At 38.7% G+C, this 19,737-nt stretch overlaps 1 protein-coding gene across 2 annotated transcripts; it reads right to left on the reverse strand.

Annotated features, from left to right (window-relative positions):
- Positions 1-4,720: 4,720 nt before the first annotated feature.
- Positions 4,721-17,418, reverse strand: LOC116247652 (protein transport protein SEC23-like). 2 transcript variants are annotated; one of them, XM_031619885.2, is made up of 12 exons: positions 16,390-17,418; positions 16,035-16,208; positions 15,070-15,231; positions 10,168-10,310; positions 8,611-8,686; positions 8,296-8,471; positions 8,115-8,196; positions 7,111-7,203; positions 6,819-6,980; positions 6,471-6,734; positions 5,338-5,442; positions 4,721-5,257 (listed from the first exon to the last, which is right to left on the reverse strand). In XM_031619885.2, the coding sequence occupies exons 1-12, from the start codon at positions 17,140-17,142 to the stop codon at positions 5,111-5,113; spliced, it is 2,337 nt and encodes a 778-aa protein (XP_031475745.1). In that variant the 5' UTR covers positions 17,143-17,418; the 3' UTR covers positions 4,721-5,110. The 2 variants fall into 2 exon arrangements, with proteins under 2 accessions (XP_031475745.1, XP_031475746.1); XM_031619886.2 differs by having other exon boundaries at positions 7,111-7,188; positions 16,390-17,417.
- Between the last annotated feature and the right edge of the window lie 2,319 nt (positions 17,419-19,737).

Here is a 19,737-nt window from a genome sequence, read left to right on the forward strand (position 1 = left end):
ACCACTAATATGCAAGTTGAAGTGGAGTGAGAAGAGCATTCATTTCGAAACACATAAAATAAACCTTATACTATAAGAAAACAAGAGGTTAGGTGGAGGCTTCGACCTTCAACCATGTTGTGAAACTTTTTTGTTCGCTTAGAATACAATTGATTGCAGTTATTTAGTTGGCATATGCTTTTGTTGATTTTTTAATGTCATTTATTTTTTTAAATGAATATAATAGTAGTTCTTAGAACTAGTTGATAAATAATTCAGCTCAATCGATGGATAGGCTGAATCGGCAGCCTCACCAACTCGACCCTTCTTTCTTTATATATTTCTATGGCTATGGCACCGAGGAGGACGAGTGAAATATGGAAGTATCTTCAACTGAAGACCCTGATCTTGGTCCTAACACCATCGCCCCCCAACCAGATCTATCAGTGTTTTCACGATGAACTGAAAAGATCAAATGCTAATCTGCCAAAAGTAAAGCAAGGGCTGAAAATAATAAGTTATGATGTATGAATATTTGAAAATTTAATTAGTGATGGTTATGATTATGCATGAAACCACCTAGCATGGGAAGGTGGATCATGATTTGGTTTTCCGCCATACCACATAAAGAACGTGATAATAGTACCCATGGAATGGAACTAATGAGTTACAATATGCATACTCGGTAGTTAGTCCGACTAACTATGCTATGCTCCTCCTCAAGACAATCTAGATAGGGACGATGGGAACGTTTTCTTTATTTAGTTTTAAATTCATTAGATGCGATCAAAATATTTGCATATACTATGACCTGATTACCAATAAATACTTGGTAAATGTCAAATTTTCTCACAAAATCAAATGCATTTGGATCCACAGTTGAAAGAACAGAAATCCGGCACACCTACTCTTTGTTACCATAAAACTTGCTGATGTTTCCTTTAGAATAGAAAAATCAAATGCTCATGCATTTGTTGGGCATAGAGGAAGAGCATTTCATCTTTTACCATCCAACAATATAACCAAAGCTCTCATCTTTTTGCCCATCCCTATGGGGTACTAAGTCCGTTTTTGGTGTCTTTGGGATGATACCTTCATTATTTTGAATATCAAGTGTTCCTCTTTTTTTTACAGATGCTCCAAAATCTCAAAATGGAGGCATCCATTGTGCCAATCTCGAGAGGACAATTGCTCATGCATTTACTGGTGAAAGGAAAGCAACAATGAAATAAAAATTTTTTAAGGATGCTCACACTTAATGAATTTAAGTGAGTCACTATGGATACCATCGAATTTAACCACCAAAATTTAAGACAACTAAAAACGGGTTCCTTGGTAGGGCGCGCATTTACTAAGAGAATTGAGAACCATACGTTCTTATTTTAAAAAAAATGATGCGATTATGAATATCGTTTTTAGGTCAAATGCTAAACATAAGCACATCATATTTTCTGAAATAATAATATGACATCCTTGGAATGTGTGTTACAACAATATATATACATATATATATATATATATATATAAGCACAATGTTCCTTTTATCAAATGCCATATGATGTCAATCTTATCTCGCCTAGTCAGTGAACTAAGAGTTGAGGGTTGCGTTGATTCTTCTGTGTTTATTCATGCACTTTTATACTATTACACAAGACAGATGGGCTTCCAAATACGTGGTGAGTGCACGTGCCCATTCGTGTGCTTTTATGGGAGACTCGGACAACTGATACTCAGACTGCTAGCAGGTTTGAACACCGCTGCCTCTCTGATTTTTAGTTGAAGCAATTTGTATATGGCAGTGTCGAATTCTTATGATATCAACTTTTTATGTTGCAAAAGCAAAAGGGAAAGCAATATTGTGCAACTTCTTAACAACCCACTGCTCATAAGAGAAGCCCAAGTGACCCTCATTTCTCTTACCACTGGGGTCATGAACTACATTAGAACTTAAGTGGAGTATAATATACGAGTCAATTAGAGTATCACAATTCCACCGTTTACAGTTCAGGAAAGTAGCTAGCAGTACAGAAATCAAACTGATGATGCACGTTTTAGATGACCCACTGCCAACTAGCTATGCTGTTCCTCCTTAATGAACTTTTCAAATAATTTTTATAGCATTTTTGTTAATAGCTTATTGACAATCACCTGGAATGTTCCTCATAAAAATGTGCGCATACCAATGGACGAACCCTTTGTGAAGGCAAGTATCAAACTATCATCTTCCTTCCAAAAGGTACATGATTGAAGGTAAGGAATTTCATTCTTCTTCTTTGAGAAAAATTGTAAAAGGATGCTTAATCTTTGAGCAAATAACAAATCATCACTTAACTTTTCAAAGTCAACAGATAGAGATTAATTAACTTATAAAGAAATTCTCAGAGTTGCCTACTACCAAAGACATTATTTTTTTAATATAGAATGACAAAGTATTTCTCTTGGAAACAAAAATATCTTTCGTCAGCCGATGGAGAAGCAACTCTTTATGGGAGGTCTTTTGTCATTTTATATAAAATATTAATGTTTTGTGTAAGTAGAAGCCATTTGGGAATTTTTCTTAATAATTGAGCTCCGATTTGTAAACTTTTAAAAATTGAGCAGCTTTTATTATTTACGTCAGATGTTAAGCGCTTTTTTATAAAAAAAAATCTTTTACTTACGGATCTGCAGTTATAATTTGTTAAAAGGTAATTTCCATGCTTACTTTTTGCTTATAATTCTAGTGAAAGAGAAAATGTTTCGTGATTTTTTAATAAGGTTTATATCTTTCATAAAAGTTGTCAAATAAGGGCCTGAAGTGAACTTTAACAAAACAAAGGTAAGTTTCTTCTTTTCTTTTTCCAAAAGTTACACTTTAACGTCTTTTGCACATGTTAAAGGAAGCCTATGTTAAGCCTGTGACAGTTTTTATGAAAAGGTGCCCTCTTTGTTAAGAACAAAAGAAGGATCCTTTTTTTAATTATAAATATAAAATGCAAGCCCAAAAACGAAATTTTCCTTTATGAAACTATACTAATGTATATCAATATATAGCCCTATATTCCAAGATCGAGTGCTTTTAAATCCAGAGGTGGAATTAGAAGAGCGGCTGCAGCTACAGCTGCAATTGAAGAGGATAGATAGGTCGTCATTATTTCGCAACTGTGCATATGATTCCAGATGTACACCGACGGCCCATGTATGTTCTTCCCGTATTCTAGAAACATTTTTTCTAACTCAATTATATTGTTTAGCCAAATGTGGGTACATTTCCTTGCACGTTTAGAAGACAAAGATGCAGATGTCAAAGTGAAAATGATGTGCATCACTTTCGGGGTTTTAGGAGAAGGAAGGAGGCTTCGACCTTCACTCAGGTGATGAGATTTCCTGCCGCTCACCAAAAAAATGACGTACATCATTTTCAGCTACAATTTGTTTGTCTTGTCTCGTTATAGAGAAGTTAAAATACCATTCACATTACTACAAAACAAACATGTGAAAACAACACACATGACTTTGGTTGCTTCGATTTTCTGTCATGTGATGCATTGCTACATGTAAAACGAAATAGCACTTTGCCAGGCATCTTCTAAGAGATTCACTTGTGAATCTTGTTACACTTTCTGGCTGAGCAGAAGGCATTCCTTGTCTTTATGCCAAAGGCTAGTTCTTGGATCATGTTGAGTATTGCATATCAGATAAAGAAGTTAAAGGCACTTCTACCCATAGAAGTCTTGCTTTTCTTAATTGGGCCAACATTTAATTACCAATAAGGCTCGTTAACTTTTCGAAGTGAAGTGAGAAAATTATTTTTTTCCCATTTTTGGCTTACGATAGATTTCTTATTTCATGCTCCAACCAGAAGCAAAGCAATTTCTAGCCTTCCCTTGACTAATTTTATTTCTTCTCCCCACTGAAAAGAAAAATAATCTCTTACCTTACTGAACCAGACAACCTTTTTTTTTCTTTCCCTTTTTTGCTGGTGACACGATATCCTCCAATTAACGAGACCATGTTATTTAAACTCAGAGCCCACGAATCATCACGATATCCTATAAAGGCAAGACCATTGAAAAGCCAAGGTACAGAGGAATCCATTGAAACTTGATCGGAAACTGTCCACTCATCACAATGCCTCTTCCGAGACATTGGATAAAAAATGGAACGATACACTCATCACAATGGGTTGGAAAGCATATTGCAGTCAAGAATCGGCATCAGTATAAACATCACTGTCAAAGGACCGCGTAACAGGTAAACTCTGTTCTTTGGAATGCAGGGTTCCATGAAAGTGTCCATTTATTGGAAAAGAAAACATTCATGGAGCACTGCATTCCAAAGAAACGCAGAGGTGGAACGCCCTCCAAACGGTACCGAATCAAGTTCCTCGCCAGAATAGTTCAAGGACCGCCGCTTATCCACCTGGAGGACAGGCTCTGCAGAGCTATAATCGGCAGAATCAGCTTTAATCAGCCAGCCCATGGCCCTGCCAGTCTAGTTTTAATAATAATAATAAAATAACAATAATATTAAGATTTTCACTTTTTTTTTTTTTTAGTAAAAAAGTTTAAGAAGAAGGATATATAGAGGGACTAGTGGTATTTTTTTTTCTTCTGCAAACAAATTTGGCTAATAGAATTTAGTCTAGGCTTCCAATTGCTTACAATTAGTTCACACTCCCGAGTGAACCCACGGTTGCATAGAGTTCCGAGGCACACTAAGCATGTAGCTAATATAACGACCCAAAACGGCAACATTCAAGTTCAACAAATATTACTTTTAATTATGCAAAGAAGGAAATTTTGCACTAAATAGCATGACTCAATCAATTCCAGTACAAAGGACGTCAATTGAACATCGTTGATGCACCAGAGGGAAAAAGGTGGAAAGGGGGGACCGGAGGCACTTAAAAATATTAGCAAAAAAAAAAATAAATGACATATATATGAAACAACAAAAAGAAAAGGAAAAAGATGCAAATATTTCTCACTTTCACCTCTAAGTGCGTTTTGTTTTCTCATTGTCGTTCTATCAGCCGAGACCTACTTTATTAGAGCAAGCTGTGCATGCCATCATTCTTGTACAGTGCATTCTGCTTATGGCATGCATTAAGCGGCCAGAGTAAGCAGCCACAGATGCTCAATTCCTTTCTTCAGCTTTGGACGGCCAATCTCTGAAGATGCTCGAAGAAGACTTGCAAACTCACATCATCCGTAAAAATAACATCAGAGCCAGGGGCAACATCTTGGGCAGAGTTATACGTGGCTGAAGGATTCAGTTTAGCGAGTAGGAAGCGTGCCTATTAGAAGGAAAACTCCCAATTGAGTATTCAAGCTTAAAGAATTCAACTTTAACGTGAAATGGGCAAAAAGAACAGACCTGTGAACCATGCTGATCACAAACAACCAGCCGTGGTACTGGAAACCGATCCTTGATGATGAGATGAGCGTCATCCTGTGGAGCCTGCAACAGCTGTGCAAAAGCCTGCAGATAATATGACCAGTATGTTAGTGAAGAAGGTCCAGGTCTTTGGTCAATAAGTCCACTCCAAACCTAACATTCAAGTCCAAGAAATCAAATGCACCCAGAGTTCCACCTGGAGCAGGCTTAAACATAATCAGGACCATAGTAAGTGACTTTACAAACAAGAAGCACCCATGACTTTACAAACAAGAAGCACCCATGACTTTCATGCATCAAGATCAGGTGAGCATCTTTTCCAAGGTTAAAGAAAAATACAACAAGACTAATCAAGTGATAATTCATAATTGATATTCAAATTTTCAAGTGGTACATGGTAAATGAGTCACAAATCAAGCACTGTCCTTCCTTGGATCAGCTACTAACTATATTCAACTTGCATAAAGGAGATGGATCAAGCGGATCAGGATGCTAAATCATGAGATGAGTCTTAGAGACATTAATAAAAAGACCAGATTAATGTGTGTATTTTGTAAAAGAAAATTCAGGGTAGTTCCAAACCTGATCCAAACTTCTAGAAGATGGTACGAAAAAAGGTTCTTCTGAACAGTTTATAAACAAAAAGGTATTTTTCAGAACCAGAGGAAAGCACTGTAAAGGAGATGATTAACAGGATAATGCTGAACGTATGGGAACACACAAGGCAGCAGATGTGACAAAATGCAAGCAATAGCACTATGTTCAAGCCTCAGAGTATCACAGGTACACATGAATTCAGTTTTAATGTGGACAACAGTTTCAATCAGTTATGCAGAAATCAACTGAGATCCCAGTATTTCATGGTTAAATTCCAAGTCCACATAAAATTTTCCTGCAAGCCACCAGTGCCTGAAATTTGCATGGACCTCTTGGTAGCATCTTAAAAGGCAAGATGCTTCAAGTATAGAATGAACAGATGGTCGCACTAAATTTCCTAACCACAGGTGGAGATATTGAAAAGATTTATCTTTCTTCCATGGTGAGAAAAGCGAGCCAATATCATAAAACAAAATGGTGGAAGTAATGGAGAAGAAAAAAGCACTAAAAACAACCTGATGCTCTGGCTGATTTTGATATCCCATGTTTCGCCATTGTGCAATTGTCATTCCATGGAAGACAACAATGCTGAAATAAGCATCTAGAAGAAGTATACGGTCAGCCGCAATAGAAGCTACATCCAGTAATGCTGGTGCAGGTGGCGCGTTAAAGGAATACGTGATCAAGGATGGTTGGATCATAACAACGGAGTTGGTAATGTTTTCCCGATTTAAAAGCATACGGAAGTAGGCAGTCTCATCTGGGCTATTATTAAAAACCTGGAAATATATAAGTCAGATAAACAGAGTTGCATCTAAAGAAAAGAATGTGATAAATGGTACAATTTGATGCAAAAGTCTCACCTGGACAAATTGAGATCGCCTGAGATTAAACATGAACTGTGGAAAAATAGAGAAGCTTGGATTCAAATTGAAGGATGCAGGATCATCCTTCCTGTAATCACCAAATCTAGAACACAAGCGAATAAGAGAACGATCTAACCACCTTGTAGCGTCAAACTCTTCCTGAACATGAAAACAAAATTTATAAGCAATTTAAGGTAGTAGGTTGAACCCAAGCCCACTAGAGGATCAGAAAAAGCAAAGACATGAGAACTTTCACAATATTAAACAATGACTAGTATTTCTAGCATACCTCCACTTCCATTTTTAGTGAAGCTAATCTTGCCATAACAACAGCAGAAGTCTCCTGGTCAAATCCTTCAACTAATTCCTGCACTTTCAATTCCTTCAGATAAGAAATACAACATAAGGTAGCAAAATAGACACTAGATCAAGATGGAAAAAAAAAAATAGTTCTTAAGCTCATTGATGGACTTTGAAATGGGTGACAATGTATCATAAGAAGAAAATTGCAGTAGTTCCCATGCGTAGTAATCTATCAAGATATTAAAGTTTCGCTTAAAAAGACATATATCCACATTTTGGAAATTATAAACTAATAAATGGCTATGAAAAACTTCAAGCAGTAAAAAGTAAACATATCTAAGGAAACTTATAAATTGAAGCAGCATATATTATTAGAGACAAAACCTGCCAATTATTCAGAATAGTCTCTATTTTACTAATCTTTATTTTATTTTTAGTTAAATTTCCTAAAACAGAAGGAAGAAAACAGGAAATAGCTGCAGAACACCTTATTTTTTGTGCCAAAACATGTGGATTTGCAACATTACACGTGCTTATGTGTGTCTGGAATGGGTTGAACCAGTCACAAAATGAGACTTATTTTTCCATCACTCTTCTCTTCCTCATTCTTTTGCCTACTTTTTCTCTCTGCCCTTTTTCATTTTCTCATTTTTCCTTTTCACAACAATCCTGCCCACCGTAGGATTAGTGGATCCTAAGGAAAGGAGACTTGGAAATCCAGTCTGAAAATGGGGGTGGTTTTCCTTATTATACACACACATATATATATATACACACACACACACAGACACACACACACATATTATATATATATATATATATATATATATATATATATATAGAGAGAGAGAGAGAGAGAGAGAGAGAGAGCTGGCTTTACCAAGAACAGAAAATAACTTTGAGAAGAACTGTACTATGCAAAATCTAAGATATGCACATTTTCATGTCATACAGCATCAAGTCAACAAATCAAAAGCTTCCATAACTAACCTCTGTACTAGTAGAACCATCCACCCATTTTCTAGTAATAGTTGATACACGGAGCTTCATCTGTCCTTCAGGATTCTGGTAACTGAATTAAATGGAAAAAAGAATGTAAAAAATATAAGCAACTAAGAAAACAGTGCATAAAGACAGAAAACGACATATAAGCAAAATCAGAGTATTTTACGTTGTCAAAAACTGAATATATAGCTGTTGGCTTGCACCAGGTGCTGCCGAGTTTGCCTTCTCACTTGGTGCAACATCAAAGAAAACCGTCAAACAAGTCCTCTTATCAAGTCCACACATCTTCCATGATGTTGTGTTCCCTTGACCAATGACAACATCAGCACATAATGGTCCTTTCTGCACAATGTGATGTGATTAACAAAAAAGGTCCTTTGATAAGCATTTGATCATTGAAAATCTATAATAATAAAACATGCCTACAATGTCAAGAAGCAATAATCAGCAGAACCAGAAAGTCACAAGTTGACAACATTACCTTTTCCAAGGATGAGCAAGGCCCTATGATTCCTTGAATTTTAATATCCTTCGAACAATGTATATCAAGAGTCCCACTGTATTAAGAACAGAAGCGACATATAGAGAAGTATAAGATTTAAGCAACAAAAAGCTACCCAAAATCATATAATTGCAATTAGCCTATGCTTAACTTGCACACAACACAAAAAATGGAGCTAAAAAAAACAACGAACATAGATAGGTCCTAGGTTGAACACTCTGGCCTATGAAGAGCATGGGATATGTAGTAATAAAGTCGAGCATAACTTGTCTGATAGCAAGAGAATGTCAAAGAACGGAAACCATTGAGAAAATGCATCAAGCCACTCAAATTGCTTCCTGATAAAACAATTCAAAAATAACAGGAGGATATCTCTCAAGCATATGATAACTGAACCATAGGAAAATTTTATCAACAAGGAAGAATGAATCAAGGAATGTTGCTGCTAGCATCCATGTCAACAAGCATCATTCTACATATGGAAGAAATATTCCCATCTGCTTTTTCAGACTCTATAGCCAAAACGCTATGTTAGCCTACAATCTCTCAGAACTATGCTCAAGCTCTTTCAAAGTTTTCTTACACAAACTTGTACAAATTCGCTCTTTCAAAACAGTAATTTTAGAAGTTTACATTGCAGAAAAAAATACCTACTTTTCTTATTCTATTTACCAGTGATACGTCCAAAGATCCTATGTATTCCTTATCTTATTCTTCAGCATGACTTTTGTACCAAGCTCAGGCACATATCTCAGATAGAGCTACAGTAATCATTCTCTGTCTCTTCCAATTCGAACACTCAGCATCACATAACAGCATATTAGTTATGCTACATATCTTCAACCTTGAGAGGAGACACCCATTGGAAAGCAAGGGCACCATTAACCTTTACATCTGTCATCTCGATGGCAACTTGAGATTAAATGTTCTTAATTTGTATTTCTATTTCCGCTTCCTTTATAAAATTTAAATACTTTCCTCTGTTATTCCTGAGGCTATCACAACTTTGATTTCGTAGCATATTCTCCTAAAAATAATCTTCACCACTAATGATCTTATCTTAATTAAGATCATTAGAACTATTGAACACAAGACTATAGACACTTGGGATAATCACTAAAATATTATCGTACTGTTTCCTTTCACAGCATTTTGATCAGAGGCCACTCGAACAGGATAATGGATATTAGTCAACTTTTTGCTTGCTGATTTTCTGCAACCTCGAGGAAAGAATGAGAATCACTATAAATTTCATTACATCTAGTTGACTAGAACTTAATTCACTCCTTGTTTGCCTTTTGAGGAGTATCAATGTGTGTGCTCCAGCAACTACAGTCACGGTTAAACTTTCATCATAAGAAAGGTCCGGCTAATTGGAATAGAGCTCACTAACTCTAAATTTTCTCATAAGACACTGCCATCAAGCGAAACCAGTGGTTTCTTGGTTAATGGATAAACAAACACAGGAAAGGTTTGCACATGACATGCATGTTTATGTAGAGAATGGAAGACAAAGAATTTCACAGAAAGACTTACTTAAAAGAAAGCCCAAGAGACTGTTCGCCGCCATCAAAAATGCGCTTAAAAGAGTCTCTAAATACAGCATGTCCAAAACTTTCAGCAAGAACAACGAGACCGCCAGTTCTTTCAACAGCCACTTTCATTTCCGCAACTCCAACCTTGAAAACAGAAGATCATATAGCACAACTAAGGAATCTCCATTTAAATAGCAAGTTCCCCAAATTTCATATGACACCTAAAACATTTAAACATATGGCAAAGGATATGGTGCTTGGAAGCATAACTATAAGACCAGCAGCATCAGCAGTGGAAGAAAAAGAAGAAGAAAAAAAGAACAAAATGCTTCTGTATTTTGAGCCCATATAGGATAAAACTTTAGTCAGACACTGTGATATCACAACAACAACGTGGTATTTCAGTTATTTGTTTTTGTATTTTGTTGTTGTATTTTAAAACACTATTCTAATTTTTACTTTCAGTTATGCATTATGTGTCACTTTCCTGTACATTATTCACTGTTGATATTTCTGTTTTGAGATATTAAGTGGAGATCACTCAATGATATCAAATGAACCTATACTATTGGGAATTTACCATTCAAGATCTAGCCAAGGACAAATACTCGTGTCTCCATCATGAAATTTTCAGTACTGCACACCAGCCATAAGATCTCAATAGCAGTAAGGCTAAAGCACTCTCTAAAACCCCTCTCCAGTCATGCATGGATTCCACAGATACCTAAGTTGGTAACCTTTCAGTTGTTACCAACATCATGTTTTCCACTTTCAGTGGCAATTGGCTAATCATGATATGTCAAATAGGTACGGGTGCCAGAATAGGCATGGATGCAGAACACTTTCAAAAACTTGGAGACAGGAAAACAGCTGTATAAGATTTTAAGTAAATAAACACATAAATTCACTGTTAATATCATTAAAATATGTATTACTAAACAAAAAAATACTAAAATATACAAGCATTAAACCTGCAGTATCCAATCCATGTCTGGTAACCTCTACCCATGTCAGGTCGTGCTGACACGGATACCTCAACTGATTAGTTGTGCTTGTGCAGCTTGGATCACAGGTGTGTGGCGTTCCCAACCCTACGTAAGACTATGACGAGTAAATAAGTAACCAATAACCATGCAAGCTTCAATTTATGGTTTGGATGAAAATCGCTCCTCTTCCTGGGCAGGGAGCAATACCAGAAGTCGTGCATCCTTGAGAGAGTCGCCTTTTGACCAATCTAGCCCAAAGAGCAACCCTCAACGATGGAGTTGGAAGAAGAAATAAAGATGTTAGATAATGGCTATTGGTGGTTAGGCATGAAACTAGGAAGTAAAGGGAGTCTATTGCAGTTTCCAGGGCCTAGCCAGATAACGCCTAAGCACAATCCTAAGGTGAAGACCAGACAACAATTGATCGATCAAATCCTGAGGCATTTAGAAAAAAGCAAACAGAAATGGCCATGGAGAGAAGGCTGCAAGGTTGATCGACGTTAATGCAAGCGTGATAAAGGAGCTTATGAAGATGACGCTCAAACTCTGACCCTAACAAAGAAGCCAAACCAAGGAGGCGTTTGAGAGTAGAGTGACTATCGGAAGGCAAGGGAATATAGGTTGCAGCAAGAAGAAAACACCTGAAGGAGCGTTAGATCATCTCTTCGACCCGACGACAGGGTGCAAGTTTGGCGACATGGAAATGGGGAGTGAAAGATCAGTAAGGCAACCAGAGAGACCCCCTTGCTATCATCTTCTTGTTAAAGGTAGTAACGGTTTCACATCAGGAGATGAGGTCCCTATACCGCTCCTCAATGGCTCAAAGATGGCTTCTCACATAAGCAAGAAGCGAAGGTTCGTCGCGAACGGAGTCTTCTATGCGGAGCTGACGAGGTGCATATGGAAGAGACATTTGAGAGGATTAATAGAAGATAGTGGACACCGATCAGAAACTGCAAACTATCAGCTCGAGGCAACTCATTATGAAGGAGTTGTTGCAGAAGCTTTTTTACCAGTCTCCAATACCTCTGAGTAGGTACAACTGAGGAAAGAGAAACACACGCTAAGAACGGATGACACGTTGAGGATCGCTATTCAGAGTCCATGCATGCAGCCAATGAAGAAGAAGCAATGTTTGATCATACAGCAGTGCAGGGCAATTCAAACGACAAAGACGTTTTAGCGCAAGATGCAAAGAAGGATGACAAACTTCAGCGAGAAGAGGAGGAGCGTGGTAACAACAGGTACACATGGAAGTAGGAAACCGATAAAACTTTCGAAGGAGGAAAGTCTCCTTTGCTGGGCATTTAAAAATATGTTCAGTTAGGAAGCCAAGAGTGATATCATTCCATTAGTAGGGTGTCGAGAGTGGGGTAGAGGGCGAGTATGCAGCCAGGAAAACCCCCATGGCCGATTAGGCCACTGCGTCGATGTGTGCAGCCAACTCCTGATAGGAACGAGACTTCTCTCGTGGAAGGGAAGGGAATCGAGAAACCCTTGCGCAAAGTATGGCACATGGGTGCAAAGAACAGGGCAGAGAAAACCAGGGGATTTGGAAGACCATCGTAGACGTCTGCACTGAACTCATGAGTAAGAGCCTAATGGAGGAATATTGCATAGCTCTTACGGCGGTAGCCCTACTGATAAGATCGAACATAAGCCATGGGCAAAACTAGGAAAACTCTGTTGGAAATGGAAGAGACTGGCGGAGATTGGTTGCTCCAATACTTTTGGGGGTTACAACAAGAGGTACCGCCATTTCAGCCCAACCCTCCGCTGCTCCTATGACCTTCTATATCTACTTCCCTCCTTATGCGGACCCCCAGAAGCTCCCCATGCTCTACTAGTTGCCTGGACTCACATGATCCAATGAGAACTTTATCATCAAGTTTGGGGCTCAACGTGCAGCTTCTATCAAGGGTTTTGCATTAATGGCACTAGATACATCACTAAGAGGTCTGAATGTGACGCTAGAAGCAAACAGCTGGGATTTTGGTGTGGGTGCTGGATTTTAGCTAAATGCTACACAAGAGAAATGGAAAAGCTGACAAATGTATGCTTATGTTGTCAATGAGCTACCTAAACTTTTGAGTGATAATTTTCAACAGCCATTAGATGTAGGTGATTTCTGTAAGAATACAACACCCCTAGTGTTGATGAGACAGAAGACGAGATCGATCTTGTTAAAAAGTATGAAGCTTCTTCTAGATTTTCTTGTAGAGCTAGACTCCTTTCTGCATTAACCTGAAGTGCAGGCTTCCCTTGCAGCTATTCAAACTGTTGTTGAGACAAATTCTTACAGTTGGCAGTCCATCTAAAATCAAGGAAGGAACCTTCGAAGTCAGCATTCATTTCTCATGTTCACACCTTGAGAACAAGGTGTTTTGCAAGGGGGGAGTATTGTTAGTAACCAGTTATGTGATTTGGATTGGTTCCCATTGGGGCGGACCCAAACAAGGCTATAAATAGGTCGAAGGTCTTAGTAGGGAGGCTGGTAATTGAAGGTCATTCCCCCTGGGAGGAGAGAACCCTAGTCGGGGGATTAGGGTTTGCATGGGTGAGTTTGAGGTTTTATCACGGTGCCATTGCTCTTGTAACCCATTGTATTAGCTGGAAGCTAACACATAGACTTAAAAAGATGCCAGAGGAAATTCAAGTAGTCAACATGGCAGTTGCATTGATCCACACATGATAGCATGTGAAGGTAATGAATTTCAAGAACCTTTCAGCATGTGAATTTAACCCACCCTAAGTAATAACTTACATGATTTTGCTTCAAGTGGTTACAAGAAGACTAAACTAAAGGCAGTGGACTTGTCAAAGAATAAAGAAAGAAGAAAAAAGGCGAAGAAAAGACTAAAGTTCATGTTCCTTAACAGAATGAGGGTGCAGACAGAAAGAAACTATCTGCACTATTGTCAGAAGGAAAACAAACATTTGATGAAAAATACAACACATCAGCACAGGACAAAATAGTCTTGTATAATACATGTCTCAAATATGCTTAAACACATTAAGACTAGATATTCTGCCATGAATAATACATGTCTCAAATATGCTTTAACATGGTGAAGAATAGATATTCTGCCATGAGTACATGGCTAGGACCAACATTGAATTGGCCAGTTGGAACCAAATTAGCAGCAAATAGATCGATTTACTAGCCAATTACAAGAGTGTAACATGTAATAAAATTCATTCGTTAATTGTTTTAAAGTTTTCTTATTTTTAGTTCTTTTTTATGTTTTTTATATTTTTTCCAATTCAGCTGACTGAATTTTATGTGTGTGTCTGTGTCTGTGTGTGTGTGTGTGTGATTGGATGTGTTGTGAGCATGTCCTTTCATAGGAAGGTGTGAACTGCACAGGTTGCTTTTTCACATCTATGACAAACCAAAGTGATTTGTGAGCCTCGTTGCTTCCCTTTGGCATACCACGGACATAAGATGGAATCAGCCATCAACATCTCCAAAAAATTGAAAATATTAGCAATTGAATCAGATTGGCAGTATCAGCAGGAATCCATAATGAAACTGAAACTTTGAATGCCACTACAATTATATATGATGATGCAATATAATATCATGGAAATGAAATGTCGCTGAAAAACCTGCTTGGCAGACTTTTTAGTCTCCAGACACCAACCTAAATCAAACAACTGTTTAAGGAATCATAAGCATCTCATAGACAGTAGACGACATGCTAAGCACATGGATTATTCATGATATCCCATGCAGAAAGCTCAATGCATGGGAACATGCTTACATGCAGTACTAATTTGGACGCTATAAACATGTAAACACTCATGCATGTTCTAAGATAAACAGATGGATACTTTATCTGTTCATAAACACTTAGCTTTACAGCCTTAAAAAGCTAGTTCCTGGCAAAAACAAATATGAAAGTGGCAGCTCAAACCTGATCCAGTGCAGAAGCAAAAATATCTAACACATGCCCTTGGCTAACCAACTGCTTGGCAAGATTATCATAAAACTTCACGGCTTTGTGAAAATGTGGTGCTGCATCTTTATCCAGGTCTTTATGGGAACGCACGGGGTCCGACAGATCTTTAGACACTATCTGCAAAGTTACCATCATAAGCATCAAATGTTCACAAGTATAACTCTACTAGCAATTAGAATCACTCTGCATTGAAGTAACCAAATAATAAACTAGAGAAACAGAGAAGATTTCATTCAGCTTCTTGAAATGAAGGAGAACGCATGAATAAAGCCAAAAGATACAACATTTTAACACACCCCAGATCAAGATTCTATCTGTCAACCACAAATTTGATGCCATTCCGATAGTGCTCCAGATTCCTAGAGTATGTCAACAGTAAAAATTTCTTAATCTGAAGAAAATGAAGTAAGATGCACCCAAGGCTTTGTCCTTGTCAAGGAACCAAGTTGCAAATTTAACTATTTGTTTCAAACTTGTTTATCGTAAGCAATTGACGCCACAAAGAAACATTAACCATGACACTTTTCCTTACATTGTACTCTAAAAAAGGGAGATGCTGCATCTCTCTACAGCATCAACTCTACGAGTTCCCAAACCCCACTAAACAAATTATTCCATAAAGTTATTTTCGCACTTGACTTGATTACAAATTTCTTATGATATACCACCGTAGAAAGAAATGTTCATTGATTAATCAAGGAATCAAGCTCATGGAAGCCCATAATTTCCATTTTTCTAGTGTCATCACAATCTAAAACATTTCTGACCTCCAAGCACATTTCATTTTCAGTAATTCAAAATTCGAGCCAAAGTTTATATCACCAAAAACAGTACTGTAAATCAACAGTTCAAAACGAAAGGAAACACAATACTAGTAGTACACCACTAACATCTCAGCAATCAAAATTTTATCATCTTACAGTTCCCGGCCCTTCTGTGCATGGACCACCAACCAAGGCGATGATTCGAGCACCAGTCCCCTGCACACATGCACCAAGCAGACCTGCCGCCGCGCTAAGCGCCACGCCTGTGCAACGCGCTGCTCTGTTGCTTGGTTGCACAGGCCATTGATCCCTCTGCAACTCGTCCAACAGCTACACCAGAACCAAGAAAAGATTGTCAACCAACGTTGCTTGGCCACACCAGCAAAGGACATTATAGTGCCCCAAACAGTAACTTTTCAAAAATCCAATCGGTGGTTTCATAATCCGATGTACCCTCCCCAAACGGATGTCATAAACAGATCTACCTAATATTCTACCAAAGAACACCCACCGAATTCAGCGTGTACTCGCAATCCGCCGCAGAGAGCAAGAACCTCCCAACAATCCCAGATGCCGTGGTCATTCCATTAGCAACGACCGGCCTGCCGGCAGGCACCTTCTGGTAACCGGCCGCCCGCTGCCCAGCCAGCCCCAGCTGATCCAAGATCTGCTCCTTCGAGATCTCCTTCGTTCCTCTAAAAATGTACGTCTTAAACAGATCCGGGAATCCCAACTCGTGCACGTGCACCTGCGTCCCAAACGTGATGAGCCCCACGAGGGCGTTCTCAGGGATCAAACCAAGAGCCTGCCGGAGGGCCGACTTGACGAATCCTAGCTCCTCCTCAATAACGCAGGTGTCCAGAACGAAGAGGAAGACAGGCGGAGGAGCCGGGATATCGCTTCCGACGCCAGGGCCGGAGAGGGCATACTCTATAGTGGTGTACTGCGGGAAGAGCTCAGCAGGGACGTTAGTCTCGCTGATCATTGCGTAATGGGGCGGAAAAGAGTTGCGCTGGAGGCAGAAGGGGCAGATCCAGAACTTGCCGGAGAAATCGACGCGGCAATGAGGATTAAGGATGCAGGCGCAGGACTTGCATCGTAGAGGACTGTAGGGGAGGACGAGAAGGTCCGGCGAGGTGCGGATCGGGGAGTAGACGCAGGCGATGGGAACGACACACTTGCTCGCCTCCACTTTCGACCGCGGCCACGAGTTCCATGTCATCCGAACGCCGTCGGGACCGTCGGGGTCTACCATCTCCGCCATCCTTGGTCTTCCTCTTGCTTTCTTTCCTGATTAGAATCTTGCAATTAGCCGGGGGACCGATCAGATCGGTGGCGGATCTAAGGATGGGCGAGAGAGACGAGGAGGGCAACGATGGGGCGGAGGGAGAGGGAGGGAGGGAGGATCTCTCTCTCTCTCTCTCTCTCTCTCTCTCTGTGGGACGGTCGCAGCTTCCGTCCTCCTCCGTCTCCGCCCTTTTTTTCTTGTTTCCTTATTGTTGGTGACGGGAACGTGAAATCTAGAACAAATCGCGAGGTTGAGGAAAACTTTCGTTGCTATTTTTATCTGTTCTTACGGACAGGTGCCTTTTTTGGTGGCCTTTTCCAGGGAGAGGTCCGCCATTCGGTTCTCTCTCCCTCTGCTGTTTTTAACTTTTTCTGTAACGGTCAACAGTTCGGAAGGTGATCCGGCTATCCCAAAAAACTAAACGGATCGGTTTCAATTGAACCTAGTGAGCTTTAAGCCTTTAATTAATCCAAATTTTAGAAAATATTATTCTGCAATGAATCTATGGGGACATTTGGTACTAATAATATTGTGCTGGTGTTTCATAAATTTTGTCCGAAAATTTGAAGTATGTTCATGAAACATTGTCGATGTTCTATAAGTTTGTCTGAAAGATGGAAGTGTACTCATAAAACATCATGTCTGATTCAATCTTAGAGTATATTCATGAATCACTATGTTCAAATATTTCAAACAAATTTATAAAATAATAACACCATATTCATGTTACCAAACAAGCATTTTTTTTTGTTGTTAACTTCTTAATGTGATAATAATGAGAAACTAATATAAAGGCATGTGATGTTGCTGGTGTTCCACATTGGTAGGGTCACCCGCCGGGTGAGGAGATGAGTAGGTAACTCCAAGTCTCCAACCTACCAAGAAACTGCTTGGTATTGGTGGGGATGGGGCGATTTATTCATTTTGTCTTTTTCAAGCAAGGAAAACGCACCAAAAAAAAAAACGAATCAAAACTTTGTTCATACAGGAAACTCTGAGGCCTCTTATTCAATTCCGACTGTTTTTCTAACAGTCCAAGATAAAACACCATCAACACCTACGCGACCCTGCAGACTCTTGTTTGTGATGGGTATTTAGGTTATTTTGAAAAAATAAATGAATATTTAGATTATTTTATGAAAAAATATGTTTTTTTTCTTGTTCGTACACTGTATGGTGCCTCTTTTGCCAAATTTTAGGGGTATTTTGATCATTTAAAGTGTCAAAAATAGGAATATATTACGAGCAAGCCGAGCTTGAGCTTGAATTGAGCTTTATGAGGCGAGCTCCACTTGTTTAAGCTCGTGCAATTAACAAACAGGGAAGACACGAGCTAAGTAGAGTTTAAACAAGTTGAGCTCGCGTAACTCAAACTTGACTCATTTATAACTTGTTTTAACTCAAGCTCGAGGTGAGATAGAGTCTGAGTCTAGCCGGAGTTAGCTCAACTGCTTGTACATCCCTGATCAAAAATGCACTTCCCCAGATATCAACCTCAGGTTGGAGTTAATGGAAGTGATGAAAGTCCATATTACCGTAATGCTTGCTATTTCATGTTAATGGGTGAGAGATCATTTGTTTTCTCTTCTATTATGTAGTTCGAGATTTTTTTTAGGCATATATTTTAACAACAATTTCAGAAGAATCATCATTTTTGTAATTTTTTCTTAAATTTAAGAGCCATAGTTTTCACAAAAACGATTTAGTTTGAAATAACTAAGAGCTTATTTAGGAGCCAATTCCTATAAATATGATTATGATTGTCCGTCTGCTATATGAGATCTTTTTACGAGCCTTTTCCTACGTACTTTTTTTTTTCCTCAGAGAAAAGGTTTTAGAAAGTTAGTCGTTTATAGTCGTTGTAAGCCGAAAACAAGATTATCAAAATAATTTAACCTAAAAGTGTCTTTTTCCAGCAAGTAGATGATAATCAGAAATTTATATAATCAAATGATGCAACATCTTGCAAGAATCCATACACCGAGTAATAGTTTGTAGCTTAGCCCTCAAAAGCAAAAACTTGTTTCTAGGTTATGTTTAAAATGTTCTCCATGCATCAAAGTTGACTTCGACGTGCAACTTAAGTCATCCCAAACTATTTCTCATTTTTCCTTTAAAAATTTCATTGCCAACCGTATGCTTTTCAAAGTCTTCCCTATGCAAAATCCTTGCTATTAATAATCATTTAGATCTAATACAAATCATTACTATTGTTATTGTCATCCAATGAATAAGATGATTAGGAAAAGTAAAGGCCAAGTTTTGATTCATCCTTCTTACACTCAAAACCAAGTCCTAAGGATATTGGTGCAACTGCTTGGGGTAGGAGCAGTCTTTATTTCGAGTATCAGCCAACTTCTTATGTTGCAAAAGGAAGGTTACTGATGTATAAGTTGAATGGTAGCGGAAGGGCAGCACCCAGGGCACCAAAAGCAACCATGTCTCTGCCGGGTGGCAGCTTCAGCTCTCTGCCGGACGGTAGACCTCAGCGCTCACCCTCAACACTCAAAACCATGTTTTCACAAAACGTGATCTTAGTAAACCTTCTGCTCTTGGCATCCAAACGCTACC

Source organism: Nymphaea colorata, chromosome 2, assembly GCF_008831285.2.
Source record: "Nymphaea colorata isolate Beijing-Zhang1983 chromosome 2, ASM883128v2, whole genome shotgun sequence".
In the NCBI taxonomy this organism is placed as follows: domain Eukaryota; kingdom Viridiplantae; phylum Streptophyta; class Magnoliopsida; order Nymphaeales; family Nymphaeaceae; genus Nymphaea; species Nymphaea colorata.